The sequence below is a fragment of the Argentina anserina genome, chromosome 4 (assembly GCF_933775445.1).
Source record: "Argentina anserina chromosome 4, drPotAnse1.1, whole genome shotgun sequence".
In the NCBI taxonomy this organism is placed as follows: Eukaryota; Viridiplantae; Streptophyta; class Magnoliopsida; order Rosales; family Rosaceae; genus Argentina; species Argentina anserina.
This window is the reverse complement of record NC_065875.1, coordinates 25,021,261-25,047,632: the sequence shown is the minus strand read 5'-3', so window position 1 is coordinate 25,047,632 and position 26,372 is coordinate 25,021,261. Positions and strand designations below refer to the sequence as shown.

At 38.8% G+C, this 26,372-nt stretch overlaps 1 protein-coding gene across 1 annotated transcript; it reads left to right on the top strand.

Annotated features, from left to right (window-relative positions):
* Nucleotides 1–3,188: 3,188 nt before the first annotated feature.
* Nucleotides 3,189–18,742, top strand: LOC126792767 (WRKY transcription factor 72A-like). The gene is made up of 6 exons (XM_050519239.1): nucleotides 3,189–3,325; nucleotides 3,744–3,761; nucleotides 13,170–13,253; nucleotides 16,615–17,211; nucleotides 17,350–17,463; nucleotides 17,613–18,742. Exons 1-6 carry the CDS (start codon nucleotides 3,263–3,265, stop codon nucleotides 18,456–18,458), a joined length of 1,722 nt encoding a protein of 573 aa, XP_050375196.1. The 5' UTR covers nucleotides 3,189–3,262; the 3' UTR covers nucleotides 18,459–18,742.
* The last annotated feature ends 7,630 nt before the right edge of the window (nucleotides 18,743–26,372 follow it).

Genomic DNA, 26,372 nt, shown 5'->3' with positions numbered 1-26,372 from the left:
ATACTGTATAAATGGTAATAAGTACATATATATATAGTTTGCTATATTATATACTGTTATGAATTCATTGGAATTGGTCATTTCGATGACGAGAATTAAATATTGAGCATGTGATTTAATTTGTACAATATGAGGTGTGATTATTGTACGTGGTTTTAACATGGTGTTTGTTAAAACGTTTTGTCTTTGGACGTGTTTATGAAATATGACATGTATATGATATAGCGGATTATATATATATTGTATAAATGGTAAATAGGTACATATATATATAGTTTGCTATATAATATACTGTTATGATTTTATCGTGATGATGTCATTTTGATTACGAGATTGTATATCGAGCATGTGATTTTGATTTGTACAATATGATGTGTGATTATTATACGTGATTTTAACATGGAGATTGTTAAAATGTTGATTTGTCTTCAGACTTGATTTTTGTACAATATGATGTGAGATTATTGTACGTGATTTTAACATGGAGATTGTTAAAATGTTGATTTGTCTTCGGACTTGATTTTGTAAAATATGATGTGAGATTATTGTACGTGTTTGGCAAGTCGGAACCTAGTCTTTGGCCGGGCGAAAGTTACGATACAGTTAGAGCTCTAGTTTGTCTGCCGGAGTACTGCATGTGAGGTAACAAGTGGTTATCGGCTCATGAGTACTCATATTTTTGGATGTTGGGTAGCAGGTGGTTGCCCAATATCGGCGGTGTACTACGTGAGGGGTAACAGATGTGTACCAGCGTTCATTAGTACCCGTATTATAAATGCATTTGGGTAACCAGAAGGGTTGCCAAATTTCTCATGAACATTTTCGTTTTCATATTTTGGACAACCAGACAGACCGTCCATCGACTCATGAATGCATTTATATTTGATGTTTTTTGGATTTCCGTATATATTGATATGCGAGTTTTATTGTTGTTTTTACTCATACGAGCTGTAAAGCTTACCGGGTTTGTGTTTACAATCCCGGTGCACCAATTCGATGGTGTAGTGGATACTCCGCAGGTGTGGATTAGCGGGAATTGACGGACCGCTCAGAGGACTTGAACATATTTAGTTCCAGCTTGTGTGAGGATTTTGTGCGACTTTCTTGTGAGGATTATACATTTCCATTTTATGTAATGTTGAATTATAAATTGGGTTTGTAATAATTGGTTGTCTGAGTTGTATTGTGAACTCAGTAATGATCCGATGTGCATTTAAACGATTTCTATTCGTTGAGATTGTTTTAGTGTTGTACGACTTTAATATTTTGAGTTTTTATACTCGAAATTTTAGGGTCGTTACAGCAAAATAGGCTTGTAGAAAAAAATTTTGAGTTTAAATTGAAAAAACATTTGGGTGTGGATTTAATTTAAAAGAGAGACTCCAATATTAGGTATAAATCTAATTTTCTCTTAATTAAATTACTTAATCAAGTTATATATGTTCACCCTCTCCACGTACTGTGCTTTGGAAGCAAATTCAATTATAAGTGGAAGGAATTTGATCTTTCAAACATAAATTAATTAAGGACATCGATCTGATCCCCACTTGAGCCGAAAAAGTATATATATAACTGAGTTAATTTATTAAGCTTCTGCATGTATTTTATATACTCCAAGTGGTACTATTAGCTTGGTAGACTTAGACACGTTTCACGATTAATTTTCAAATCGCATTGTTAATAAGACATATGCGTACTCCAGGTTGCCAACGGCGCGCGTAGTTTAAGTGATTCCAATAAGTAAGAACAAATACGGCTCATAGAAGATCATTGTTGTATATATATGCAAATTAATTTTGGATTCATCATCTACAGAAGTATGTGTGTATGTGCACAGTGGCGGAATCCAGATACTTTTGTAAGCTAAGGAAAAAAAATTAAGATGAACATAATGAATTTCATGACCAAGATTTTCAAATTCAGACAAATAACTGGAGATGGACATTTACGAAAATCCTGAGAGAAAAAATAAAATTTGGCAAGAACAAGGGTTTTAATAATTGAATTTGTGATTTTGGATGATTTGACAATAGGCAGAAACAAGACAGAGAGTTGAAAGTTGGGTCTTTTTATTAATTTTGAAAGAAGAGGAGAGTTTATCCTTTGTCAATTAATATAGAGGCAACAACATAATCAACTAGATTAGTTCATTTTGACCTTGGCTCAAATCTTCCTCTTTTTTTTTTTGTGTATTAATGAAACAACATCATTACTTGGCTCTCATGCATCAATGAAAAGGCCAAAACAATATCATTTTGGCGGCAACTCAAAGAAAGAAAAAAAAACCGGAAAACTTGTCCAGAATTCTGTAAAATTTACCTAGTTTACATGATTTTTCTCTAGTAAAGCTTTATGACAAAGGTCAAAATCCCAGCCTAGGCAAGTCCCTAGTCTGGTCTATCAATGAATCCGCCATACAACTTTAAAAAAATCAGTTTACGCAAATGAAGGCAAACACATCTGATCGAAAAAAAGCCCTAGAGGACCGTCTCCATAGAATGCAAATTAATTAGTCATGTTATATATATCTTTTTATTAATTTCATTCGAAATGGCGAAATTTTTTTGAGGACCGTCTCCCTCCTTGTTTTTTTTCTCGATCAGGCTCGGCACCAGGACAAGCAAAACGAAATTAGGATTTGGACATGCCAACACGAGTGAAATTAACTTAACATATATACATGCACGTTACCGTCGTTACGTCCACCTTCTGAAATATTTCAAGATTAAACGAACCAAACATGACGTATATAGAACCACAGATAACCAAAAAGATAAAAAAATAATAATAATCACCGAAAAATTTGAACTGAAAAATCTAAAGACTTATGTAGTCAAGGTAGATGACGGCTATCTATATAATGAGGTGTTGACCCATGCAAATGGGGGCAAATCCAGCCTAATTGGTAGATGAAGTCCTAAAAATTGATCCTCTTCCTCTCTTAACGTTGAAACTAGCAAAGTTGAAAATTGAAACTTAGTTATTGAATTATCGAATATATAATTGGTTATGGGAAGCTAGGGCATTAGTCTAATACGCGACCTTTTTTTAAGAGAAAACTGCGATTGTCAAATTTCTCATTAAGTTACTGCATTGGTTTGTATATATTTTCTGAAGAGTGGTTTGTGTATATGAATTCAATATAATACCGAGTCAAAATCTTACTCCCTCTCGCCCTCTCTATATATACAAGAAACCAAAACTGCTATATATGCAACTAGCAAATTAAGAAGATTGAAAAGTCTCTGCTGGAAAATCAGTTATGGAAGACAGCAGAATGAAGCCCGATGGTGATACAGAAAGCCCTTCCAAAGATATAGAGAAGGTAATCAGAAGTTCTCTACTGGGTTTTATAAACCCAGAATTATACAGTACTTTTGATTTTATTCGATATATATATAGTTAATCATAATTTCTTGTGCATAGTTTGACAGTTCTAAAGATTTTGGGTTCAATTATCATACACGTGTGTGTGAAATGATTCCATGAGTTCAGCTTTTACTAAGTATTAACTTTGAACTTGGATTAAGCTGAAAAATTCATTGTTTTGAACTTGATTATCTTTGATCTGAAATTAGGAACTTATATATTTAAGTAATTAGTTATCTGTATGTAATTATGCTGTGCATCAATGGCTAATCCCAGTTTTAGTGATCTTGTTTGTTTGCATTGATTGATTGATCGGTTTTTGTTTGTGTTCAATCACATAACTATAATATTACGTACTCATATATGATATTCAGGGAGGACATGTTGAAGTTTGTAATAACCCTAGATTTTGAAAACAATATGTGAATTGATTTGAATTCTATTGAGTTTTGGAATTTCAAATAAAATGAAACTTATTGTTTACGATGCTTTGAAACGAAAAACGGAAACGTTTTCGGAACGTTTATTAAGAAAAAAACGTTACGTTCCGAACGAAATTATCGACTTTCATTTCATCGCTCGGTTACGAAAACTTCCTTCATGAAAGTTGTAGAGCTCGTCGATACGAGTTCGGGGATATGTGACGCGTTCTAATCGGACGACGTACGTAAAAGTTATAAACGTCGGAAGTTAGTTTCCGATTTGGAAACTAGTATAAAAAGGAAATTTTGTTAACTAGGGTTTCCATAACAGGAAACCCTTTCGCACCCGCCGTTCTCTCCCTCGAACTCTCTCTCTCTTCTCTCGAGTTTTTCCCCCCTCCGAAACGATCGATCGGCGATCTAGCTCTCCGGCGCACCGTGAGCCACACCGCCGTGCTCAGGAGGATCGCGCGACCTTCCTCTCCAACCCTTGAGCTTGCGAGACGCTGGCACGCCGCCGAGACCTCCACCTCTCTTCCCGAGCCTCCCTCGGCATCGCACCGTGAGCACCGCTTCCAAGCTGCCTCATCACTCATCGCCTGACCCTGGGCACCGCGAGACCTCTCCACAACAACCCGCAGGCTCACCGCTGCTCGAGTCGACGTCGCCGACTTCTCACGCATCGCCGACGACAAATCGTACCCCATCGATCGAATTAGGTAAGGATTAGTGTAATTGAGTTGTGGTTTGTGATTGTTGGATGTTTGGGTTGATTTGGGAGAATTTTTGGATTGAATCGTGGGAGATCGGAGGATGAGGAAGGGGAGGATTACCGCCGCCTAGAGGCGGCGCGTGTGAGGTTGTGGGGTGGCCTGGAGGGGCGTGAGACAGAGGGAAGGAAGAAGGGAGGAAGGAGGGTGATTTTGGAGGCGGCGGTGGCGCGATACGCGCCGTGGTTAGCCTCGGCGCGTGGGCCCCACGCGCGGCCGGCCGGAGGTGGCGCGTGTGCCACACGCGCCGCCGTGTGGCGGCGGTGTAATTAGTTTTGACTGAAGGGGTATTTTGGTAATTTACTGTGTAATGGTAAATGTAAATGTAATTTTTATTTACTACGGTAAATGTAATTATAATTTACTTTCAGTAAATGTAAAAAGTAAATTGTAAAAAGGGTAATTTAGTAAATTTTTATTTACTGAATTTGTATTTACATTAAATCGTACGTATACGTACAGAAATACGTATTAATATTTATACGTACAGAAATACGTATTTAATATTTATACGTACAGAAATACGTATTAATATTTATACGTACAGAAATACGTATTAATATTTATACGTACGGAAATACGTATTAACATTTATACGTACAGAAATACGTATTATTATTTATACGTACAGAAATACGTATTTAATATTTATACGTACAAAAATACGTATATAATATTTATACGTACAGAAATACGTATTTAATATTTATACGTACAGAAATACGTATATAATATTTATACGTACAGAAATACGTATTAATTGAGTATTGTACAGTACCCGTGAATAGTGAACAGTGAACAGTAACTTCGTATAAACCAAAATTGCTGAACAGTAACCGTATATTACTGTTTTGGCATTTCAAGGTTTACGAAACGATTCTAAATTCTTTTCTTATTCTTTTAAGGTGATCGTTAATCGAGGAAAGGAATTATCATCGGGAATTGAGGATTTACGCTCAAGTCAATAAGGTGAGTAAAATCTCACTGAATTACGAATCTACCCTCGTGGTGATTCAACATTTTTGCAAGTGTGTTTATTAAATGAATTACAACATGTATATAATTTAGCGGACTACGTATATACAGTATAATGGTAATAAGTACATATATATATATAGTTCGTTAAATTACATACTGTTATTAATTCATTGAAAATAATCAATTCGGTGACAGAAAATATGACATGTATAGGATATAGAGAACGATGTATATAGTATAAATGGTAAATAAATACGAATATATATAGTTCGCTATATACTATACTGTTATGATTTTATTGTGGTGATATTGTGAAGGTTTTAAAACGTACAATATGATGTGTGATTATTGTACATGATTTTATCACGGAAAATGTGAATTATTGTGATTGGTCTTCGGACGTGATGTGTGGTACAATATGATGTGAGATTATTGTACATGTGAGGCAAGTCGGAACCTAGCCTTTGGCCGGGCGAAAGTTACGATACAGTTAGAGCTCTAGTCTGTCTGCCATAGTACTGCATGAGGGTAACGGGTGGTTACCTGATCATGGGTACTCAGCTTGTGTGGATGTTGGGTGGCGGGTGGTTACCCAACATCAGCGGTATACTAAGTGAGGGGTAACGGATGTGTACCAGCGCTCATTAGATACCATTGTGTGAAAGTATTAGAGTAACCAGATGGGTTGCTCGTTTTCTCATGATTTTCATTATACTGTGTTGCTGTGGAGTTGTGTCGTTTATGAGACGAGAGTTATTTTTATATTTTACTCATACGAGCTGTAAAGCTTACCGGGTTTGTGTTTGCAATCCCGGTGCACCAATATCAATGGTGTAGGGGATACTTCCACAGGTGCTGAGTAGTGGTGATCGGGTGACGACTCCGAAGACTCGAAGTCGATCGCATCCAGTCGTGGTGAGGTTCCAGCGTGGATTTTGTGTGAGATTTGGTGTGATTTTATTTGTGAGGTTGTTGTGAGGATTATACAATTCCATTTGTTATATGTTGAATTATCATTTGGGTTTGTAATAATCGGCTTGACTGAGTTATATTTTAAACTCAGATGTGATCCGCTGCAACATTAAAATGATTTCGATTTCATTGAGATTATTTTTGTGTTTAACGATTTTAAGATTTTGAGTTTTGAAGCTCGAAATTTTAGGGTCGTTACAGTTGGTATCAGAGCCTAAGTGCGTATTTGGCGATTATCTATACCATCCGGGAGCGATGATCCGACTGCAGGCGGGCTCCCATCACATGCTCCCCGGTATTGATATGTCGTCGGGTACGCGAGAGTGTTAGGAGCCATACCTTATGGTTTGGTCCTGTAGAGAGTATTGTGACGATACTCCGATGATTCACCTTCTTCTGAAATTTCATGATTGATATTGGTTGGATCTATTTTGTCGAATTCGAGACTTAACATGTATGACTGAGTGTTAATTGTTGAATGGTGATGAATTTGGAAAATGGCCGTGGACAGGGCCGAGGACGGACGAGAGGTCGAGGCCGAGTTAGGGCTGCAGGCCGAGTCCGCAATGTATAGAACCTTTATTAGGAGGCTGCTCCACTGGAAAGACAAGTTGATCTTGTTGCTATCATTAGAGACGATAGTCGTGTGTTGAGGTTGATCACAGACATGAGTGAGCTGCTAGTGCTGTCATTTCATGACGCTTGGATCATATGGTAGCGGACCATTGGATCGAGAGTATTGGGACTTACTTGGTAATGATTGAGTACTCTGAGTTAGAGAAGACGATGATAGCCACATTCATTTATTGATAGTTGGCAGTGGAGGGGTTAGGATTGATTCCTACGCCTATGAGAAACTCTTTATGTGTCACTTCACTTTTGGAGTGTTCCTCGAAATTGGAGACAATGAAAGGCTTATCCTATTGTGATTGGAAGTAGAGAGTTCTCTGCTTATTTGATAGTGATTCCGGACCCCACTATGATGTGATCTGAGGAATTGATTGGTTGAGGCCGCAGTACGCGGTGATTGATTGTGTTGACGTGATGAGTTCTTTCATAGACCCAGGATACCAGAGTTTCGTATCTGTGCCTTGAGTCGGATAATGCCATGATAGCTAGAGTCTTGGAAAATGTGGAGTTTGTGGATCTAGAAGTAGCTATCACAGACATTGTTCTACTATTCGAGTATAGTGGGGTGTTTCAGGAGATACAGGGTTACCTTCTTCGAGAGTTGTTGATTTCTTTATTGATGATGTGCTTGGTATGGCATATGTATCAAAAGCGTCTTATGGGATTGGGAAAGAACGAGTTTAAAGAATTAAAAGAGCAGATAGATGACATATTAGACCTAGAGTTCATCAAACCTAGTGTCTCAGCTTGAGTTGTGACGGTGTTATTCGTGAATAAGAAAGAAGTCTCATGCGGTTGAGTGTGAATTATAGGGGAATGATTAAGGTGACCATCAAGACTATGTATCATTTACCTAGGATCGATGATGTGTGTAATACGTCCTTAAGGTGGTGATACAATTATTAAACTGAGATTCACATTACGTCGTTGTTGCGTTCTAACTCGTTTTGTTTCGGACTTTGACAATTGAAGTTACACATTGTTCTTGGTTGAGCAAGAAATCTAATGTGTTAAAGAGATTTCATTTTGACGTCACGAATTAATTATTTTGCTAGATGAGCATTTAATTGAGAATGCCGATCTTTCAGGATTTAAATATTTTGGTGTTGGGGATTGGAACTTCACAATGCCACAAGTCCAAATGAGACGCAATGGCGGTGAAGTGACTCTATCGAAGGTAAGGTATGAGATGACCTTAGCTTAATGATGTTTTAACGATTTGGTCGTGACAAATACCGTCTAACTGGTAAAGAAATGGTTGGGTACTAAATTTTCTTTTCAAGTGCAAGTGGTGTTAGTATGGGAAGACTTAGATGCTCTTCTTCCCTCTATGCATCAGATTTTTATTGTTGGATAAGGTGAAGTTGACTGAAGTGTTCAACAAGGGATACATTTTACAATAAAGAGTAATCAATTATATTACTATTTGCAGAGAAGTTATGTTGGCCGAATGTGTCGGCCATGAGAGTTCTTAATGAAAGTAAAGAAACAACTGTTTAGAGTGGTGGTGTAGCAACCATTTTTGGGTTGATTTTGAGGAGACAATAGACCCAATAACCAACTTCTGTTGTTGAATTAATTGCAGAATTTATTAGTACTACGACGGTGGGGGAAATAAATATGTTAGATGATGCCACTGGTGCGTTTGTGTGGGACCGTATGTCATGAGTTTGAGGCATGTATGAACCAGGGGTAGAGTATATCGCGGTCGCGGTCTTGTAGGATTTTGCGTTGTAAATTAGCTTAATTTTCATGTTCCACCGTTGTGGGATAAATGCCACCTTGGTCTGACTTGTAAATTGTGGCGCACCACTCAGGGAAGCAAGAAGATGAAATTAATTTTCGACGGTAAGTTTTGATGAGAGGGGTAGGATGCGTGATGCATCTCTCTTGTGGTGGTGGTAGAATTTTCTACAACCTTTTGCGTATATTAGTCGATTCTCTGGTGCACTGTTTGAGAGTAATTCTTAGTCCAAGGTGGTGTTCTGTGGTGGTCGTGGACTTGATGAGTTAAGACTTCTTTACCGTGTAGCCGATACAAATATGGTACTTAGGTGGGTATCATGTACGACAACTTTTGATGGTTTTAATAAGACGATTATAGAAGCAGATTGTTTTGCGGTTTGAAAGGAATGGTAGGTTCATGGTCCTAGCTATGCGTTGAGGTGAAGTCATAACGGTACTGTTGTGGGTAAAAGTATGATTACCTTGAAAACCGATGTGTGTGATGCAAGTAGTAGGCATGTGTTAAACATTGATTTAGACTTGTGTTAGATGTCGAGAGTTTTTGACCATGCTTAGTGGTGAGGGGCAAGCTCATGACTCGAGAATTGTCTGATAACCGCAAGAGAGTGGTGAATTAGACAAAGGGGTATGTTGACATCGCTACCGAGAACATCATTATAGTTTGGTGACTCACATGTGTCTGTTAATGTTAGAACACGTGACAGACTGTTTGTTTGGAAGAAAGTTGAGGGAATTGAGGATATGCTGAGAGCTTATAGGCTGTATATTATAGGTAGCTGGGAAGATCATTTGGGAATCGATTGAGTTGCTTACAACAACAGTTACTGTTCCAGCATCGGTATGGCACCTTATGAGACTCTTAAGGTAGACCATGTCGATCACCTATCTGTTGAACCGAAGTTAGGCGTAGTGAGATTCGGCAAGAAAGGAAAGTTGGCACCGAGGTACGTTGGGCCCTTTGAGATACTTGAGAAGGTGGGCGAACTAGCTTATCGACTAGCCTTGCCTACTAGTATGTCGGGTGTTCACAATGTCTTCCACATTTCCATGTTGAGGAAGTATGTACCAGATGAGTCACATGTGATTGATCATAGCACCATTGAGGTGAAGGAAAATGCTACATTTGTGGTTGAACCGGTTCGTGTCCTGGATAGATCCACAAAGAAGCTACGGAAGAGAGAAGTTGGGCTAGTCAAGGTGTTGTGGAGTCACCATGACGAGGGTGATGCATCTTGGGAGTTAGAGTCAGACATGATGACCAAATACCCACAGTTATTTGTTGAGTGAGCTTGAATTTCGGGGCGAAATTCCTTTAAGGGGGATAGATTGTAATAACCCTAGATTTTGAAAACAATATGTGAATTGATTTGAATTCTATTGAGTTTTGGAATTTCAAATAAAATGAAACTTATTGTTTACGATGCTTTGAAACGAAAAACGGAAACGTTTTCGGAACGTTTATTAAGAAAAAAACGTTACGTTCCGAACGAAATTATCGACTTTCATTTCATCGCTCGGTTACGAAAACTTCCTTCATGAAAGTTGTAGAGCTCGTCGATACGAGTTCGGGGATATGTGACGCGTTCTAATCGGACGACGTACGTAAAAGTTATAAACGTCGGAAGTTAGTTTCCGATTTGGAAACTAGTATAAAAAGGAAATTTTGTTAACTAGGGTTTCCATAACAGGAAACCCTTTCGCACCCGCCGTTCTCTCCCTCGAACTCTCTCTCTCTTCTCTCGAGTTTTTCCCCCCTCCGAAACGATCGATCGGCGATCTAGCTCTCCGGCGCACCGTGAGCCACACCGCCGTGCTCAGGAGGATCGCGCGACCTTCCTCTCCAACCCTTGAGCTTGCGAGACGCTGGCACGCCGCCGAGACCTCCACCTCTCTTCCCGAGCCTCCCTCGGCATCGCACCGTGAGCACCGCTTCCAAGCTGCCTCATCACTCATCGCCTGACCCTGGGCACCGCGAGACCTCTCCACAACAACCCGCAGGCTCACCGCTGCTCGAGTCGACGTCGCCGACTTCTCACGCATCGCCGACGACAAATCGTACCCCATCGATCGAATTAGGTAAGGATTAGTGTAATTGAGTTGTGGTTTGTGATTGTTGGATGTTTGGGTTGATTTGGGAGAATTTTTGGATTGAATCGTGGGAGATCGGAGGATGAGGAAGGGGAGGATTACCGCCGCCTAGAGGCGGCGCGTGTGAGGTTGTGGGGTGGCCTGGAGGGGCGTGAGACAGAGGGAAGGAAGAAGGGAGGAAGGAGGGTGATTTTGGAGGCGGCGGTGGCGCGATACGCGCCGTGGTTAGCCTCGGCGCGTGGGCCCCACGCGCGGCCGGCCGGAGGTGGCGCGTGTGCCACACGCGCCGCCGTGTGGCGGCGGTGTAATTAGTTTTGACTGAAGGGGTATTTTGGTAATTTACTGTGTAATGGTAAATGTAAATGTAATTTTTATTTACTACGGTAAATGTAATTATAATTTACTTTCAGTAAATGTAAAAAGTAAATTGTAAAAAGGGTAATTTAGTAAATTTTTATTTACTGAATTTGTATTTACATTAAATCGTACGTATACGTACAGAAATACGTATTAATATTTATACGTACAGAAATACGTATTTAATATTTATACGTACAGAAATACGTATTAATATTTATACGTACAGAAATACGTATTAATATTTATACGTACGGAAATACGTATTAACATTTATACGTACAGAAATACGTATTATTATTTATACGTACAGAAATACGTATTTAATATTTATACGTACAAAAATACGTATATAATATTTATACGTACAGAAATACGTATTTAATATTTATACGTACAGAAATACGTATATAATATTTATACGTACAGAAATACGTATTAATTGAGTATTGTACAGTACCCGTGAATAGTGAACAGTGAACAGTAACTTCGTATAAACCAAAATTGCTGAACAGTAACCGTATATTACTGTTTTGGCATTTCAAGGTTTACGAAACGATTCTAAATTCTTTTCTTATTCTTTTAAGGTGATCGTTAATCGAGGAAAGGAATTATCATCGGGAATTGAGGATTTACGCTCAAGTCAATAAGGTGAGTAAAATCTCACTGAATTACGAATCTACCCTCGTGGTGATTCAACATTTTTGCAAGTGTGTTTATTAAATGAATTACAACATGTATATAATTTAGCGGACTACGTATATACAGTATAATGGTAATAAGTACATATATATATATAGTTCGTTAAATTACATACTGTTATTAATTCATTGAAAATAATCAATTCGGTGACAGAAAATATGACATGTATAGGATATAGAGAACGATGTATATAGTATAAATGGTAAATAAATACGAATATATATAGTTCGCTATATACTATACTGTTATGATTTTATTGTGGTGATATTGTGAAGGTTTTAAAACGTACAATATGATGTGTGATTATTGTACATGATTTTATCACGGAAAATGTGAATTATTGTGATTGGTCTTCGGACGTGATGTGTGGTACAATATGATGTGAGATTATTGTACATGTGAGGCAAGTCGGAACCTAGCCTTTGGCCGGGCGAAAGTTACGATACAGTTAGAGCTCTAGTCTGTCTGCCATAGTACTGCATGAGGGTAACGGGTGGTTACCTGATCATGGGTACTCAGCTTGTGTGGATGTTGGGTGGCGGGTGGTTACCCAACATCAGCGGTATACTAAGTGAGGGGTAACGGATGTGTACCAGCGCTCATTAGATACCATTGTGTGAAAGTATTAGAGTAACCAGATGGGTTGCTCGTTTTCTCATGATTTTCATTATACTGTGTTGCTGTGGAGTTGTGTCGTTTATGAGACGAGAGTTATTTTTATATTTTACTCATACGAGCTGTAAAGCTTACCGGGTTTGTGTTTGCAATCCCGGTGCACCAATATCAATGGTGTAGGGGATACTTCCACAGGTGCTGAGTAGTGGTGATCGGGTGACGACTCCGAAGACTCGAAGTCGATCGCATCCAGTCGTGGTGAGGTTCCAGCGTGGATTTTGTGTGAGATTTGGTGTGATTTTATTTGTGAGGTTGTTGTGAGGATTATACAATTCCATTTGTTATATGTTGAATTATCATTTGGGTTTGTAATAATCGGCTTGACTGAGTTATATTTTAAACTCAGATGTGATCCGCTGCAACATTAAAATGATTTCGATTTCATTGAGATTATTTTTGTGTTTAACGATTTTAAGATTTTGAGTTTTGAAGCTCGAAATTTTAGGGTCGTTACAAAGTTGCTGAAGGAGAGTACAATTCGAAGCTGCAGCCTTCACCTGCGCAAAAGGATGGAGCTGAGAACAATGAGAGCAAGCACAAACAGGTATATATATATAATGCTGGGAAAATTCAGGTAATTTAATCATGTATTTATCTAAAAAAGCTGATGAATCAATCTTAATTGTGTGATATATATGTGACTGCTTCTCAGCAGTTCAGAACTCAAATTGATTAAGATCATCATGCATGAATCTTCCAGATAGGCCAATAAAGTCAATACGTACGTACATATAGAAGTCATAGATCCCATGTGATATTGAATCATGTAGGTTTCATTAATATCATTTCGGGAGTAGTTAATTTGCTCTTATTAATGTATCTACGTTCAATCTCACTTAATCAGATCAATTATATGCATGTGCACATGCATTAATATCGTCAATTTGTTTTAATCAAATGAAAAACCCTTGCAGTAATATGTTGAAAGAATCAGGTGTAACGACCTTAAAATTTCGAGCTTAAAAACTCAAAATTCTAAAGTCGTTAAACACAAAATAATCTCAAATAAATCGAAATCATTAAAGTGTAACAGCGGATCAATTCTGAGTTCTCAATACAACTCAGACAACCAATTATTACAACCCAAATTTATAATCCATACACAAAATGGAAATGTAATAATCCTCACAAATCACTCACAAATCTCACAAATGAAATTACACAAATCCTCACACACGAATCCATGCTAAAACCTCACCACAAGTAGGATCCGAACGACTTCGAGCCTCTGTAGTCGACACTCAACCTCCACTAATCAGCACATGCGGAATTATCCCCTACACCATCGAATTGGTGCACCGGGATTGTAAACACAAACCCGGTAAGCTTATAGCTCGTATGTGTAAAATCAAAATATAATTCGCATATCAAAATATACGAAAGATCACAAAACAACAAATATAAATGCCCTCATGAGTCAATGGACAGCCCATCTGGTTGTCCCAAAGAAATATGAAATGAAACGCTCATGAGAAAATTAAGTAACCCTTCTGGTTACCCAATACATTTATAATACGGGTACCAAGAACGCTGGTACACATCTGTTACCCCTCTCGTAATACACCGCTGATATTGGATAGCCACCCGCTACCCAACATCCAAAATAAACTGAGTACCCATGAGCAGATAACCACCCGTTACCTCACATGCAGTACTAAGGCAGACAGACTAGAGCTCTAACTGTATCGTAACTTTCGCCCGGCCAAAGGCTAGGTTTCGACTTGCCAAACACGTACAATAATCTCACATCATATTGTACCAAAAATCAGGTCCGAAGACAATTCACATTTTAACAATCTCAATGTTAAAAATCACGTACAATAATCTCACATCATATTGTACAATTCAATCACATGCTCAATATAATCACAATAAAATCATAACAGTATATTATATAGCAAACTATATATATTCGTACTTATTTACCATTTATACAATATATATATATATAGTCCACTATATCTTATACATGTCATATTTCACAACACATGCTCAATACTCAATCTTCCGTCATCAAAATGACCATTTCTAATGAATTAATAACAGTATATAATCTAATGAACTATATATACATGCACTTATTACCATTATACAATATATATATATTCCACTAAATTGTATACATGTTGTAATTCATTATTAAATACTCTTGCAAAAATCTTGAATCACCGCGAGGGTAGATTCGTAAATATGTGAGGTTTTACTCACCTTATCGACTCGAGCGTAATTCACAATTCCCGATGATAATTCCTTTTCTCGATTTAATGATCACCTTGAAAAGATAAGAAAAGAATTTAGAATCGTTTCGTAAACCTTTAAATGCCGAAACAGTAATAATCGGTTACTGTTCAGCAATTTTTTCGGTTTTACGAAATTACTGTTCAGTGTTACTATTCCCGGACACTGTACAAATATGCAATTAATACGTATTTCTGTACGTATAAATACTATATACGTATTTCTGTACGTATAAATACTATATACATATTTCTGTACGTATAAATATTATATACGTATTTCTGTATGTATAAATATTTTATACGTATTTCTGTACGTATCAATATTAATACGTATTTTTGTGCGTATAAATATTAATACGTATTTCTGTACGTATAAATATTAATACGTATTTCTGTACGTATAAATACTATATACATATTTCTGTACGTATACGTACGATTTAAATGTAAATACAATCTCAGTAAATAAAATTTACTATTTACCTTTTACAAATTACTTTTTACATTTACTGAAAGTAATTTATATTTACATTTACCGAAGGTAAAATTTAATTATATTTACCGTAGTAAATAAAAATTACATTTACATTTACCGTACACAGTAAATTACCAAAATACACTTCTGTCAAAACTGTTCACACCGCCGCACGTGGCGGCGCGTGTGGCACACGCGCCACCTCCGGCGGGCCGCGCGTGGGGCCCATGCGCCGAGGCTAACCACGGCGCGTATCACGCCACCGCCGCCTCCAAAACCACCCTCTTCCTTCCCTCTGCCTTCCCACGGCCTCACACCGTGCCTAGCCCCCTCTACTCGCCCACACGCGCCGCCTAAGGCGGCGGCATCTCTCTCCAAAATCTTCCTTCTCCGATCTCCTCAAACATGAGCAACCACCACCAAAAATCACACCCAAACATCTAAACAACCTAATTAGGCTAACCCTCACCTCAATTCGATGATGGAGAGCTCGCCTTGAGCACAGTGATGGCGAGGAGGATCGGCGCTGCGACTTGCAGAGGCTGTGGCGACGTCGGGGGTCCTCACGGGGCGAAACACGTGCTGGCGGGCTGGAGGGTGACTGCCTAGGTCCTTGCGGCGTCGATGGACTGGGCGGTGCAGGCCACGGACGCGCGGTGGTGGAGATCGGAAAGGGAGAGTGAAGGTTTCGGGAGAGAGGGTCGAGAGGGAGAGAGGAAGAGAGGGAGAGAGGGAGGCGGGCTGAATGGGAGAGAGAGGGTTTCCAATTATGGAAACCCTAATCTCATAAATGTTCTATTTATATCAGTTTCCAAATCGGAAACTAACTTCCGACGTTAATAACTTTTACGTACGATGTCCGTTTAGAACGTGTCACATACTTACGAACTCGTATCGACGAGCACTACAACTTTCGTGAAGAAAGTTTTCGCAACCGAGCGACGAAATAAAAGTCGATAAATTCGTTCGGAAACGTAACGTTTTCTTATTAAACGTTCTCGGAACGTTTCCGTTTCCGTCTCATAACGTTTGCAAACAATCATAATCATTTAAACTGAAATTCATGTCTTTATAGAACTCAAATTGATTCAAATAATGTATTTGCAATTTAGGGTTATTACATCAGGTAATCAACCTTTTCCATATCCATCTTGAGGACCATCTTTGTAATTGTTTAATGGCCTATACAGGAAGCAGCCGATGTTGAACTGATGTCAGCCAGAGCTGAAACTGGGGAGGTTAGAGAAGAAAATGAAAGGCTAAAGGTGTTATTAGCTCGAACCATGAAGGATTACCAGAATCTTCAGATGCATTTTCTTGATATTATACAAAAAGAAAAAAGAAAAAAGGGAACTATGGATACCAGTAGTAGTGCTGATCATCAAGGAACTGTTCCGGCTGAACCTGATGAACTCGTGTCCCTTAGCCTCGGGAGAACCTCGAGTAGTACTACTAGTAGTTCTCATGAGCATTATCTCAGAAAGGATCATCATGAGATCGTAAAAAAGACCAGCAGAGATAGCAATGACGAGGTAATGCATGAACCTGGACTTGCATTGGAATTGGGATGCAGATCATCTGAGCCAGCTGCTACTGATCATGAAACTATGAAGGTTAATTCAAGCTCTGAATATAATAGTTCAGTTGGAGACCCAAAGGAAGATGAAGTAGCTGAGATATGGCCACCTAGTAAAATGTTAAGGACAAGAGACGATGATGTTTCACAACAGCTGACCCATTTGAAGAAAGCTAGGGTTTCTGTCCGAGCTAGATGCGATACTCCAACAGTTAGTTCTATCGAACTTTTGACTTTAATTAACCCTAGCCTAATTTGAGTTCTTTAACGCTACATGGCTACTAACAAATAGTTTTGATAAAGATGATCACTACCTAAGAAGTAATAACCGTACCATATATAAATGCAGTTGAACGATGGATGCCAATGGAGAAAATATGGACAGAAAATAGCGAAAGGAAATCCGTGTCCTCGAGCATACTACCGTTGCACAGTCTCACCATCGTGCCCTGTGAGAAAACAAGTAAGCCGATGATAGTACCTCAAAAAAGTCCTTACATATATACGTGCTAATACTATATAGATATTGATATATATTCTCGTTTCTGAGTTAATTTGCACATATCACTCATGTCGATATTGTCTAATAATAAACCTGTTCAATAATTTCAGGTGCAAAGATGTGCAGAAGACATGTCGATATTGATCACAACCTATGAGGGTAACCACAACCACCCCCTTCCTATGTCAGCCACGGCTATGGCTTCCACCACCTCTGCCGCTGCATCCATGCTTCAGTCTCACTCCTCCACCTCGGAACAAGGTCTTCTAAACTCAACTACAGCCCCCGTCTCCACCTCCACTAGTAACCCCCATAGCCTTGGACTAAACCTCATCAATAGTCTCTCCCAAAATTCATCGAGACAACTACCACAGTCACAGTTCTATTTTCCCAACTGTACAATCTCGACCAACAATTCCCACCCAACCATCACCCTTGATCTCACTGCTCCATCTCCCTCCCAATTCGGACTACGATTCGGTTCAGGGTTACCGAGATTTTCCCCGAGTAGAAGCCTCAACTTTTCATCATCATCTTCCTCTTCTTTAGACCACAACACATTACAACAAGCACCAGATTGGATGACCAATCATCACGCTACCGCAGGCTATTTCAACTATGGGACAGTTCTATCTCATCAGAACAGGATGAACCAAGTTGTTGGTGGTTCTTCTCTCAACATTGGAAAGCAGCCATTTCAAGAACCAAATTTCTACCAATCTTACGTACAAAATGCTCATCAGAACGCAGCTCCTGCTCCACCTCAGCATCATATGTTTACAGAGACAATAGCCGCTGCAACAAAAGCAATCACATCAAACCCTAAGTTTCATTCAGCTTTAGCGGCGGCACTCACATCATTTGTTGGTACTAATGGCAGCAGCAGTACTAGTACTGAAAGCTCAGGTCTGAAATTAAAAAGGGATGAGTCCTTAACACCGAATAATCCAATCTAACCTGCATCAACTCGGGCAGAGAATCAGGTGTGCACCTCCGGCTACTTGAAGTCTTGAACAAATGAAATCAACATCACCATTAATTGAATTAGTTCTCAATAACATGGAAGCTTTTTTTTGTTTTCCACCTTCATTATATAACAATATTCCATGCACGAACGTCTTACACTTCTGTTTCTCAGCTGAGAATAGCACGAGGGATTTCAAGCAGACTAATGCTAGAGCTAGCTAGGGACAATATTTTTCGATCACATTTATGAAATGCATTATGCGACAGGTGTGGTCTATTTGTTACATCGATCGATCAGCTGTCACCTGCTAGATAGTGTTTCTAAGTAAATGTGGCTGAAAAATTGTAATAACCCTAAATTTCAAACAATTTTAAGTTTGATTTGAATTCTATAAAATTTGGAATTTTAATATGAATGAATGTGATTGGTCGCGATGTTATAAAACGAGCGACGGATACGTTCTCGGAACGTTTAATTTGAAAAACGTTACAATTCCGTAACGTTTATATCGACTTTTATTCTGTCGATCGTTTGCGAAAACTTCATTCACGAAAGTTGTAGAACTCGTCAATACGAGTTCATGGATATGTGACGCGTTCTAATCGGACGATGTATGTAGAAGTTATTAACGTCGGAAGCTTGTTTCCGATTTTGGAAACGAGTATAAATAGATAATTAATGAAACTAGGGTTTCCATTTCAGGAAACCACACCCGCGCCTCCCCTTTCCCCCTTTCTCTCTCTGCACTCACTCTCTCTCCCCGATCCCTTCCCCTCTCCTTCACTCCGCCGGCGATCTCCCTCCACCTGCCACCGTGCTTGACACCGCCGGTGGCAAAGAGACCGCACGGCCAAGATACGTCGACCGGTGGTAGCAGCGACCCACCCTAGGCAGGGAATAAGCAGCGACGACGTCATATAACTTCGGCCCCGCCGATCTCGATGTCGCCGGCACCATGCGAGCTAGGAGGCATTCTGGCGAGCTTCACCCTCACCCCTCGACATGAATTCACAGGAGGAGACGTTCGATTTGGGCTGCAGCGGCGTCAACCACTTCCCATCGATTCCGAGACTCCACGGCGACTTCATTGAGCTCCTCCGGCGAATCCGACGGTTCAAAACATCGATTGAGGTGAGGGATTACGTATTTGGATTGTTGTGATGCTTGTTGTGAAATTTTGGATGAATTGGAGTTAAGGTTTAGGAGATCGGAGGAGGAATGACGAAGGGAGGTTACCGCCGCCTTAGGCGGCGCGTATGGGCACGTGAAGGGTGTAGGGGGCGGCCTGAGGCCGTGGGGAGGTGGAGGAGGAAGAGAGGAGAAGTTTTGGGGTGGCGGTGGCGTGATACGCGCCGGTTTTGGGCTCGGCGCGTGGGCCCCACGCGCGGCCGGCCGGAGGTGGCGCGTGTGCCACACGCGCCGCCGTGTGAGGCGGTGGAAACAGTTTTGACAGAAGGGCATTTTGGTAATTTACTGTGTACGGTAAATGTAAATGTAATTTTTATTTACTACGGTAAATGTAAATATAAATTACTTTCAGTAAATGTAAAAAGTAATTTTGTAAAAAGGTAATTTAGTAAATTTTATTTACTAAATTTGTATTTACATTTAAATCGTACGTATACGTACAGAAATACGTATTAATATTTATACGTACAGAAATACGTATTAATATTTATACGTACAGAAATACGTATTAATATTTATACGTACAGAAATACGTATTAATATTTATACGTACAGAAATACGTATTAATATTTATACGTACAGAAATACGTATATAATATTTATACGTACAGAAATACGTATTAATATTTATACGTACAGTATCCGGGAATAGTAACAGTGAATAGTACCAGTGAACAGTAATTCCGTAAAACCGAAAATTGCTGAACAGTAACCGATTATTACTGCTTCGGCATTTAAAGGTTTACGAAACGATCCTAAATTCTTTTCTTATTCTTTTAAGGTGATCGTTAAACCGAGGAAAGGAAATTAGCATCGAGAATTGTGGAATTACGCTCAAGTCAATAAGGTGAGTAAAATCTCACTGAATTACGAATCTACCCTCGTGGTGATTCAACATTTTTGCAAGTGTGTTTATTTAATGAATTACAACATGTATATAACTTAGTGGACTACGTATATATATAGTATAATGGTAATAAATACATATATATATATATATAGTTCATTAAATTACATACTGTTATTAATTCATTAAAAATAGTCATTTCGGTAACAGAAAAATTGTGCTTGTGTGATTTTAATGGTACGATATGATGTGAGATTATCGTACGTAATTTTTCAGGTGTTTATGAAATATGACATGTATATGATATAGTGGACTATGTATATATTGTATAAATGGTAAATAAATACGAATATATATATAGTTTGCTATATAATATACTGTTATGATTTTTATTATGATATATCGTGAAAGTTTTAAAACGTACAATATGATGTGTGATTATTGTACGTGATTTTATCACGGAAAATGTGAACTATTGTGATTTGTCTTCGGACGTGATGTGTGGTACAATATGATGTGAGATTATTGTACATGTGAGGCAAGTCGGAACCTAGCCTTTGGCCGGGCGAAAGTTACGATACAGTTAGAGCTCTAGTCTGTCTGACATAGTACTACATGTGAGGTAACGGGTGGTTATCTGCTCATGAGTACTCAGATTGTTTGGATGTTGGGTAGCGGGTGGTTACCCAATATCAGCTTAGTACGACATGTGAGATAACGGGTGGTTATCTGCTCATGAGTACTCAGATTGTTTTGGATGTTGGGTAGCGGGTGGTTACCCAATATCAGTTTAGTACTGCATGTGAGGTAACGGGTGGTTATCTGCTCATGGGTACTCAGATTGTTTTGGATGTTGGGTAGCGGGTGGCTATCCAATATCGGCGGTGTATTACGAGAGGGGTAACAGATGTGTACCAGCGTTCTTGGTACCCGTATTATAAATGCATTTGGGTAACCAGAAGGGTTACTTAATTTCTCATGAGCGCTTCGTTTTCTTTGGGACAACCAGATGGGCCGTCCACTGACTCATGAGTGCATTTATATTTGTTTTGATTGTGGATTTTCATATATTTTGATATGCGAGTTATATATTTTCATTTTACTCATACGAGCTGTAAAGCTTACCGGGTTTGTGTTTACAATCCCGGTGCACCAATTCGATGGTGTAGTGGATAACTCCGCAGGTGTGGATTAGCGGGAATTGACGGACCGCTCAGAGGGCTTGAAGTTAGTTATCTCCAGCTTGTGTGACTATTTTGTGAGAAATTGTGAGGATTATTACATTTCCAACTTACGCAATGTAAATTATAATTTGGGTTGTAATAATTGGTTTTCTGAGGTGTATTGAAAACTCAGTGATGATCCGCTGTGCACTTAAATAATTTCATTTTCATTGAGATTGTTATTGGTGTTCTAACGACTTTGAGATTTTGAGTTTTTAGGCTCGAAATTTTAGGGTCGTTACAAAAATGTAGTCTCTTTGTCTCTTTAGCATTTTAGCCGCTATTGTAATTCATTATCTCTTTCTCAATTACTCTTAGAGTATCTGATGATCAGATGATGTTCAGAAACATTATCTTTTCATGTAATTTTTTTTTTTGGGAATGAATAACTTCATTTGGCAACAGTCATGCATGGCCACAAGGACCATACAGATGAAGTGAAAGAATCACTCTAAGTGCAAGCTAAATTAAGCTAATAACGACGCACAAATGCACTTATTAAAAAACCAAGCCTAAAGCGCTTATTCAACAAACAAAGTCTGAAAAGAGGTCCAAACAGGTGGACGACATGAAAAAAAATGCGAAGCAAAAATATAACTCCTCAAGCCCTAGGTTCAAACTAAACAACCAACCGACTCAGGCCTAAGACATCAATTGCATACCCTAAACAGATGGTTTGTCGAAACCTAGAAATAGAGAAGGATCCTTCCCCATGAAGCCCAAAATGGACCAAATCCACGTAGGAAGAGAAGAGTAAGAATTATGAAACCCAGCTCATAAGGTTAGGTCCAAAATCCAACTCATCCCCATCCACAGTAGGTCTGATCGCCTTCGACCACATGGTATTGATGTAATAACCCTAAACTTTTCAAAACAATATTTGATTTAATTTGAATTCTATAAAGTTATGAAATTCAGTTTAAATGAATATGATTGTTTGCAACCTTACGGAACGAGAAACGGGAACGTTCTCAGAACGTTTAACTCGAAAAACGTTACGTTTCCGTAACGTATATATCGACTTTTATTTCGTTGCTCGTTTGTGGAAACTTTCTTCACGAAAGTTGTAGAGCTCGTCGGTACGAGTTCGTGAGTATGTGACGCGTGCTAATCGGACGTCGGGTGAAAAAGTTATTAACGATGGAAGTTAGTTCCCGATTTGGAAACGGGTATATATGGAACTTTTTCTGTTAGGGTTTCCATTTGTGGAAATCCCTTCCTCTCTTCTCTCTTTCCGCCTCTCTCTCTCTCTCTCTCTCTCTCTCTCTCTCTCTCTCTCTCTCTCTCTCGGCCCGAGCTCACTCTCCCTCATTTCTTTTCTCCTTCTGTTTTTCCTTCTTCACCGAGACCACGCCGTCCCTTTCTCCTCCGTCTAGCGCCACCACTCCGGCGAGCCCAACACATGCATTACCACCATCTTGATCGCCTTTTCATCCTCTTCCAAGCCATGTCCCTCGATCATCCGTTGCACCCACGAATTGGTGAGATTTAAATCAAGGCAGTGGAACACCACCGAGGAAGCTCATCACCTCCGGCGGATTTCGACGATGTTTTCCTTCCTTCTTTGGGTGAGCTTGCCTAAACTCTTCATACCCAATCTAATTTTTATTTCAATTTCATGAACCAGGGACTAATCTCTCTTTTTCCTCCTCTTTTTCTGGGTTTATTACCGTCGGTACACCACCATCACCGTCACCCTTCTTCTTGTCGAAATTGAGAGCTCCTCTGACCCTAATTGATCTAAAAGAGACTTTGAAGCAATCACAGCCATCCAAGGGACAATGGCAATGAAGAAGGAGGACTGCAGAAACTCGGATTGGAGTCAAGAACAGAGCAGCATCCTCGGCTTGCATTTTTAGTTCTTCAGGTAGCAATTCTGCTCCTAACCCTCTAATTGATGTTTTTCAGTTCTTGTGAAAGCTATATTAATGTTGTATGCCGAATTGGGAGTGTTAGAATAAGATTTTTGGAGGCCGGAGTAGTGATCGGAGACAATAGGGTGAATTCCCCTGTTTTTACCATTTTACAGTTTACCATTTTACCATTTTACTGTGATGTGAAATGACAAAAATGCCCATGGCAGAAAGTTACTATTTTACTATTTACTGTTACGGTTTTATCCTAAATTACCTTCAGTAAATGTAAAAAGTAATTTCAGAAGGGTAAATCAGTAATTAATATTTACTGAGACAATATTTACATTTAAATAGTATTCGTACGTACAGAAATACGTAAACAGTTTGTATACGTACAGAAATACGTAATTGATATGTATTTGTATAGAAATACGTAATTGATGTGTATTTGTACAGAAATACGTGAATAGTAAATATGTGAACAGTACACAGTGAACGGTAACCGTGAATAGTAAATTCGTAAAACCAAAAATTGCTGAACAGTAACCGATTATTACTGTTTCGGCATTTAAAGGTTTACGAAATGTTTCTAAATTCTTTTTTTATCTTTTCAAGGTGATCGATAAATTAAGGAAATGAATTATCTTCGGAAATTGTGGAATTACGCTCGAGTCGATAAGCTGAGTAAAATCTCACATATTTACGAATCTACCCTTGCGGTGATTCTAAGATATTTGCAAGAGTTTTTAATATTGAAATACGACATGTATACAATATAATGGATTCTATATATATTGTATAAATGGTAATAAGTACATATATATATAATTTGCTATATTATATACTGTTATGAATTCATCTGGATTAGGTTAATTCGATGACAAGCATGTGAGTTTAATATGGAGATTGTTTAACGTTTTGTCTTCGGACGTGTTTATAAATTATGACATGTATAAGATATAATGGATTATATATATATATATCGTATAAATGGTAAATAAATACATATATATATATATAGTTTGCTATATAATATACTGTTATGATTTTATTGTGATGATGTCATTTTGATGACAAGATATATCGAGCATGTGATTTTGATTTGTACAATATGATGTGAGATTATTGTACGTGATTTTAACATTGAGATTGTTAAAATGTTGATTTGTCTTCAGACGTGATTTGGTACAATATGATGTGAGATTATTGTACGTGTTTGGCAAGTCGGAACCTAGCCTTTGGCCGGACGAAAGTTACGATACAGTTAGAGCTCTAGTCTGTCTGCCTTAGTATTGCATGTGAGGTAACGGGTGGTTATCTGCTCATGGGTACTCTGATTGTTTTGGATGTTGGGTAGCGGGTGGCTATCCAATATCGGCGGTGTATTACGAGAGGGGTAACAGATGTGTACCAGCGTTCTTGGTACCCGTAATATAAATGCATTTGGGTAACCATAAGGGTTATTTAATTTCTCATGAGCGTTTTATTTCATATTTCTTTGGGACGACCAGATGGGCCGTCCATTGACTCATGAGTGCATTTATATTTGATGATTTGTGATTTTTTCGTATATATTGATATGCGATTATATTTTCATTTTACTCATACGAGCTATAAGCTTACCGGGTTTGTGTTTACAATCCCGGTGCACCAATCCGATGGTGTAGGGGATAATTCCACATGTGTTGATTAGCGGATATTGAGTGACGACTCCGGAGGCTCGAAGTCGTTTGTATCCTACTTGTGGTGAGGTTTCTAGCGTGGATTTGTGTGTGAGAAATTGTGTGGTTTTGTTCGTGAGATTGTGTGAGTGATTGTGAGGATTATTACATTTCCATTTTATGTATGGATTATAAATTTGGTTTGTAATAATTGGTTTGTCTGAGTTGTATTGAGAACTCGGAATTGATCCGCTGTGACATTTTAAATGATTTCGATTTCATTGAGATTATTTTGTGTATAACGACTTTAAAGTTTTGAGTTTTTTTTAAGCTCGAAATTTTGGGGTCGTTACAATTTACGCCACCTCAATCTAGTGGCCGGTTTGGCTTTTCGGCCATTGCAAGGCTGGTAGTGGGGCTCGACGCCGCTGCCTCGAGGAAAATGAACCGTTGCCGCAAGGGACCACACAGAAACTCAGAACGCACCCACTAAAAAATTAATTCGGATACTTACAATCTGCCTCTACCGCTGCTTGAAACAGAGTTCGGTGAAATCCGACCTACAAGAATTATACACCTGGAACCAACCTCTCAGATGGCGAACTCATACCACCTTCAGAGTCGCTGTCATCGCTCAAATATGGGAGGAGCACAAAAATCTTAAATGATCTTGGAATGACAGAAAACAACCACAATCACCGTCGTCAAACCGGATCTCGGAGCCGCGTACGTGTCCTGCCAATTAAAGGAAAAACGTTGCCGTTGTAGTATAATGCAAGCTTCACCCTACCAAGGCAAAGGTGTCGCCGCCTCCACGAAAACCCTAGGGGCGGGGGCTTCGAATACGCAACACTGATAAAGATGGAGTGATTTTTCTTACACGACCTTTTCAATTGGTCCAGCAGCACACATCTTTGAACTTCAGAAAAAATACAAATCTTTGACCGGAAATTAGTGTTTATCTTATCATGTAGATTAAACTGCTATATATTTGTATAAACTGGGGATGATACAATACTATGTACAGTGTTTTTAAAAACCTACGTACGTACAGTTTTGTAAAGTTTACAACAATTGTAGTCTTCACTCTTGTAGAATGTAAAATTTCAACGAAGTGAACGGGCATC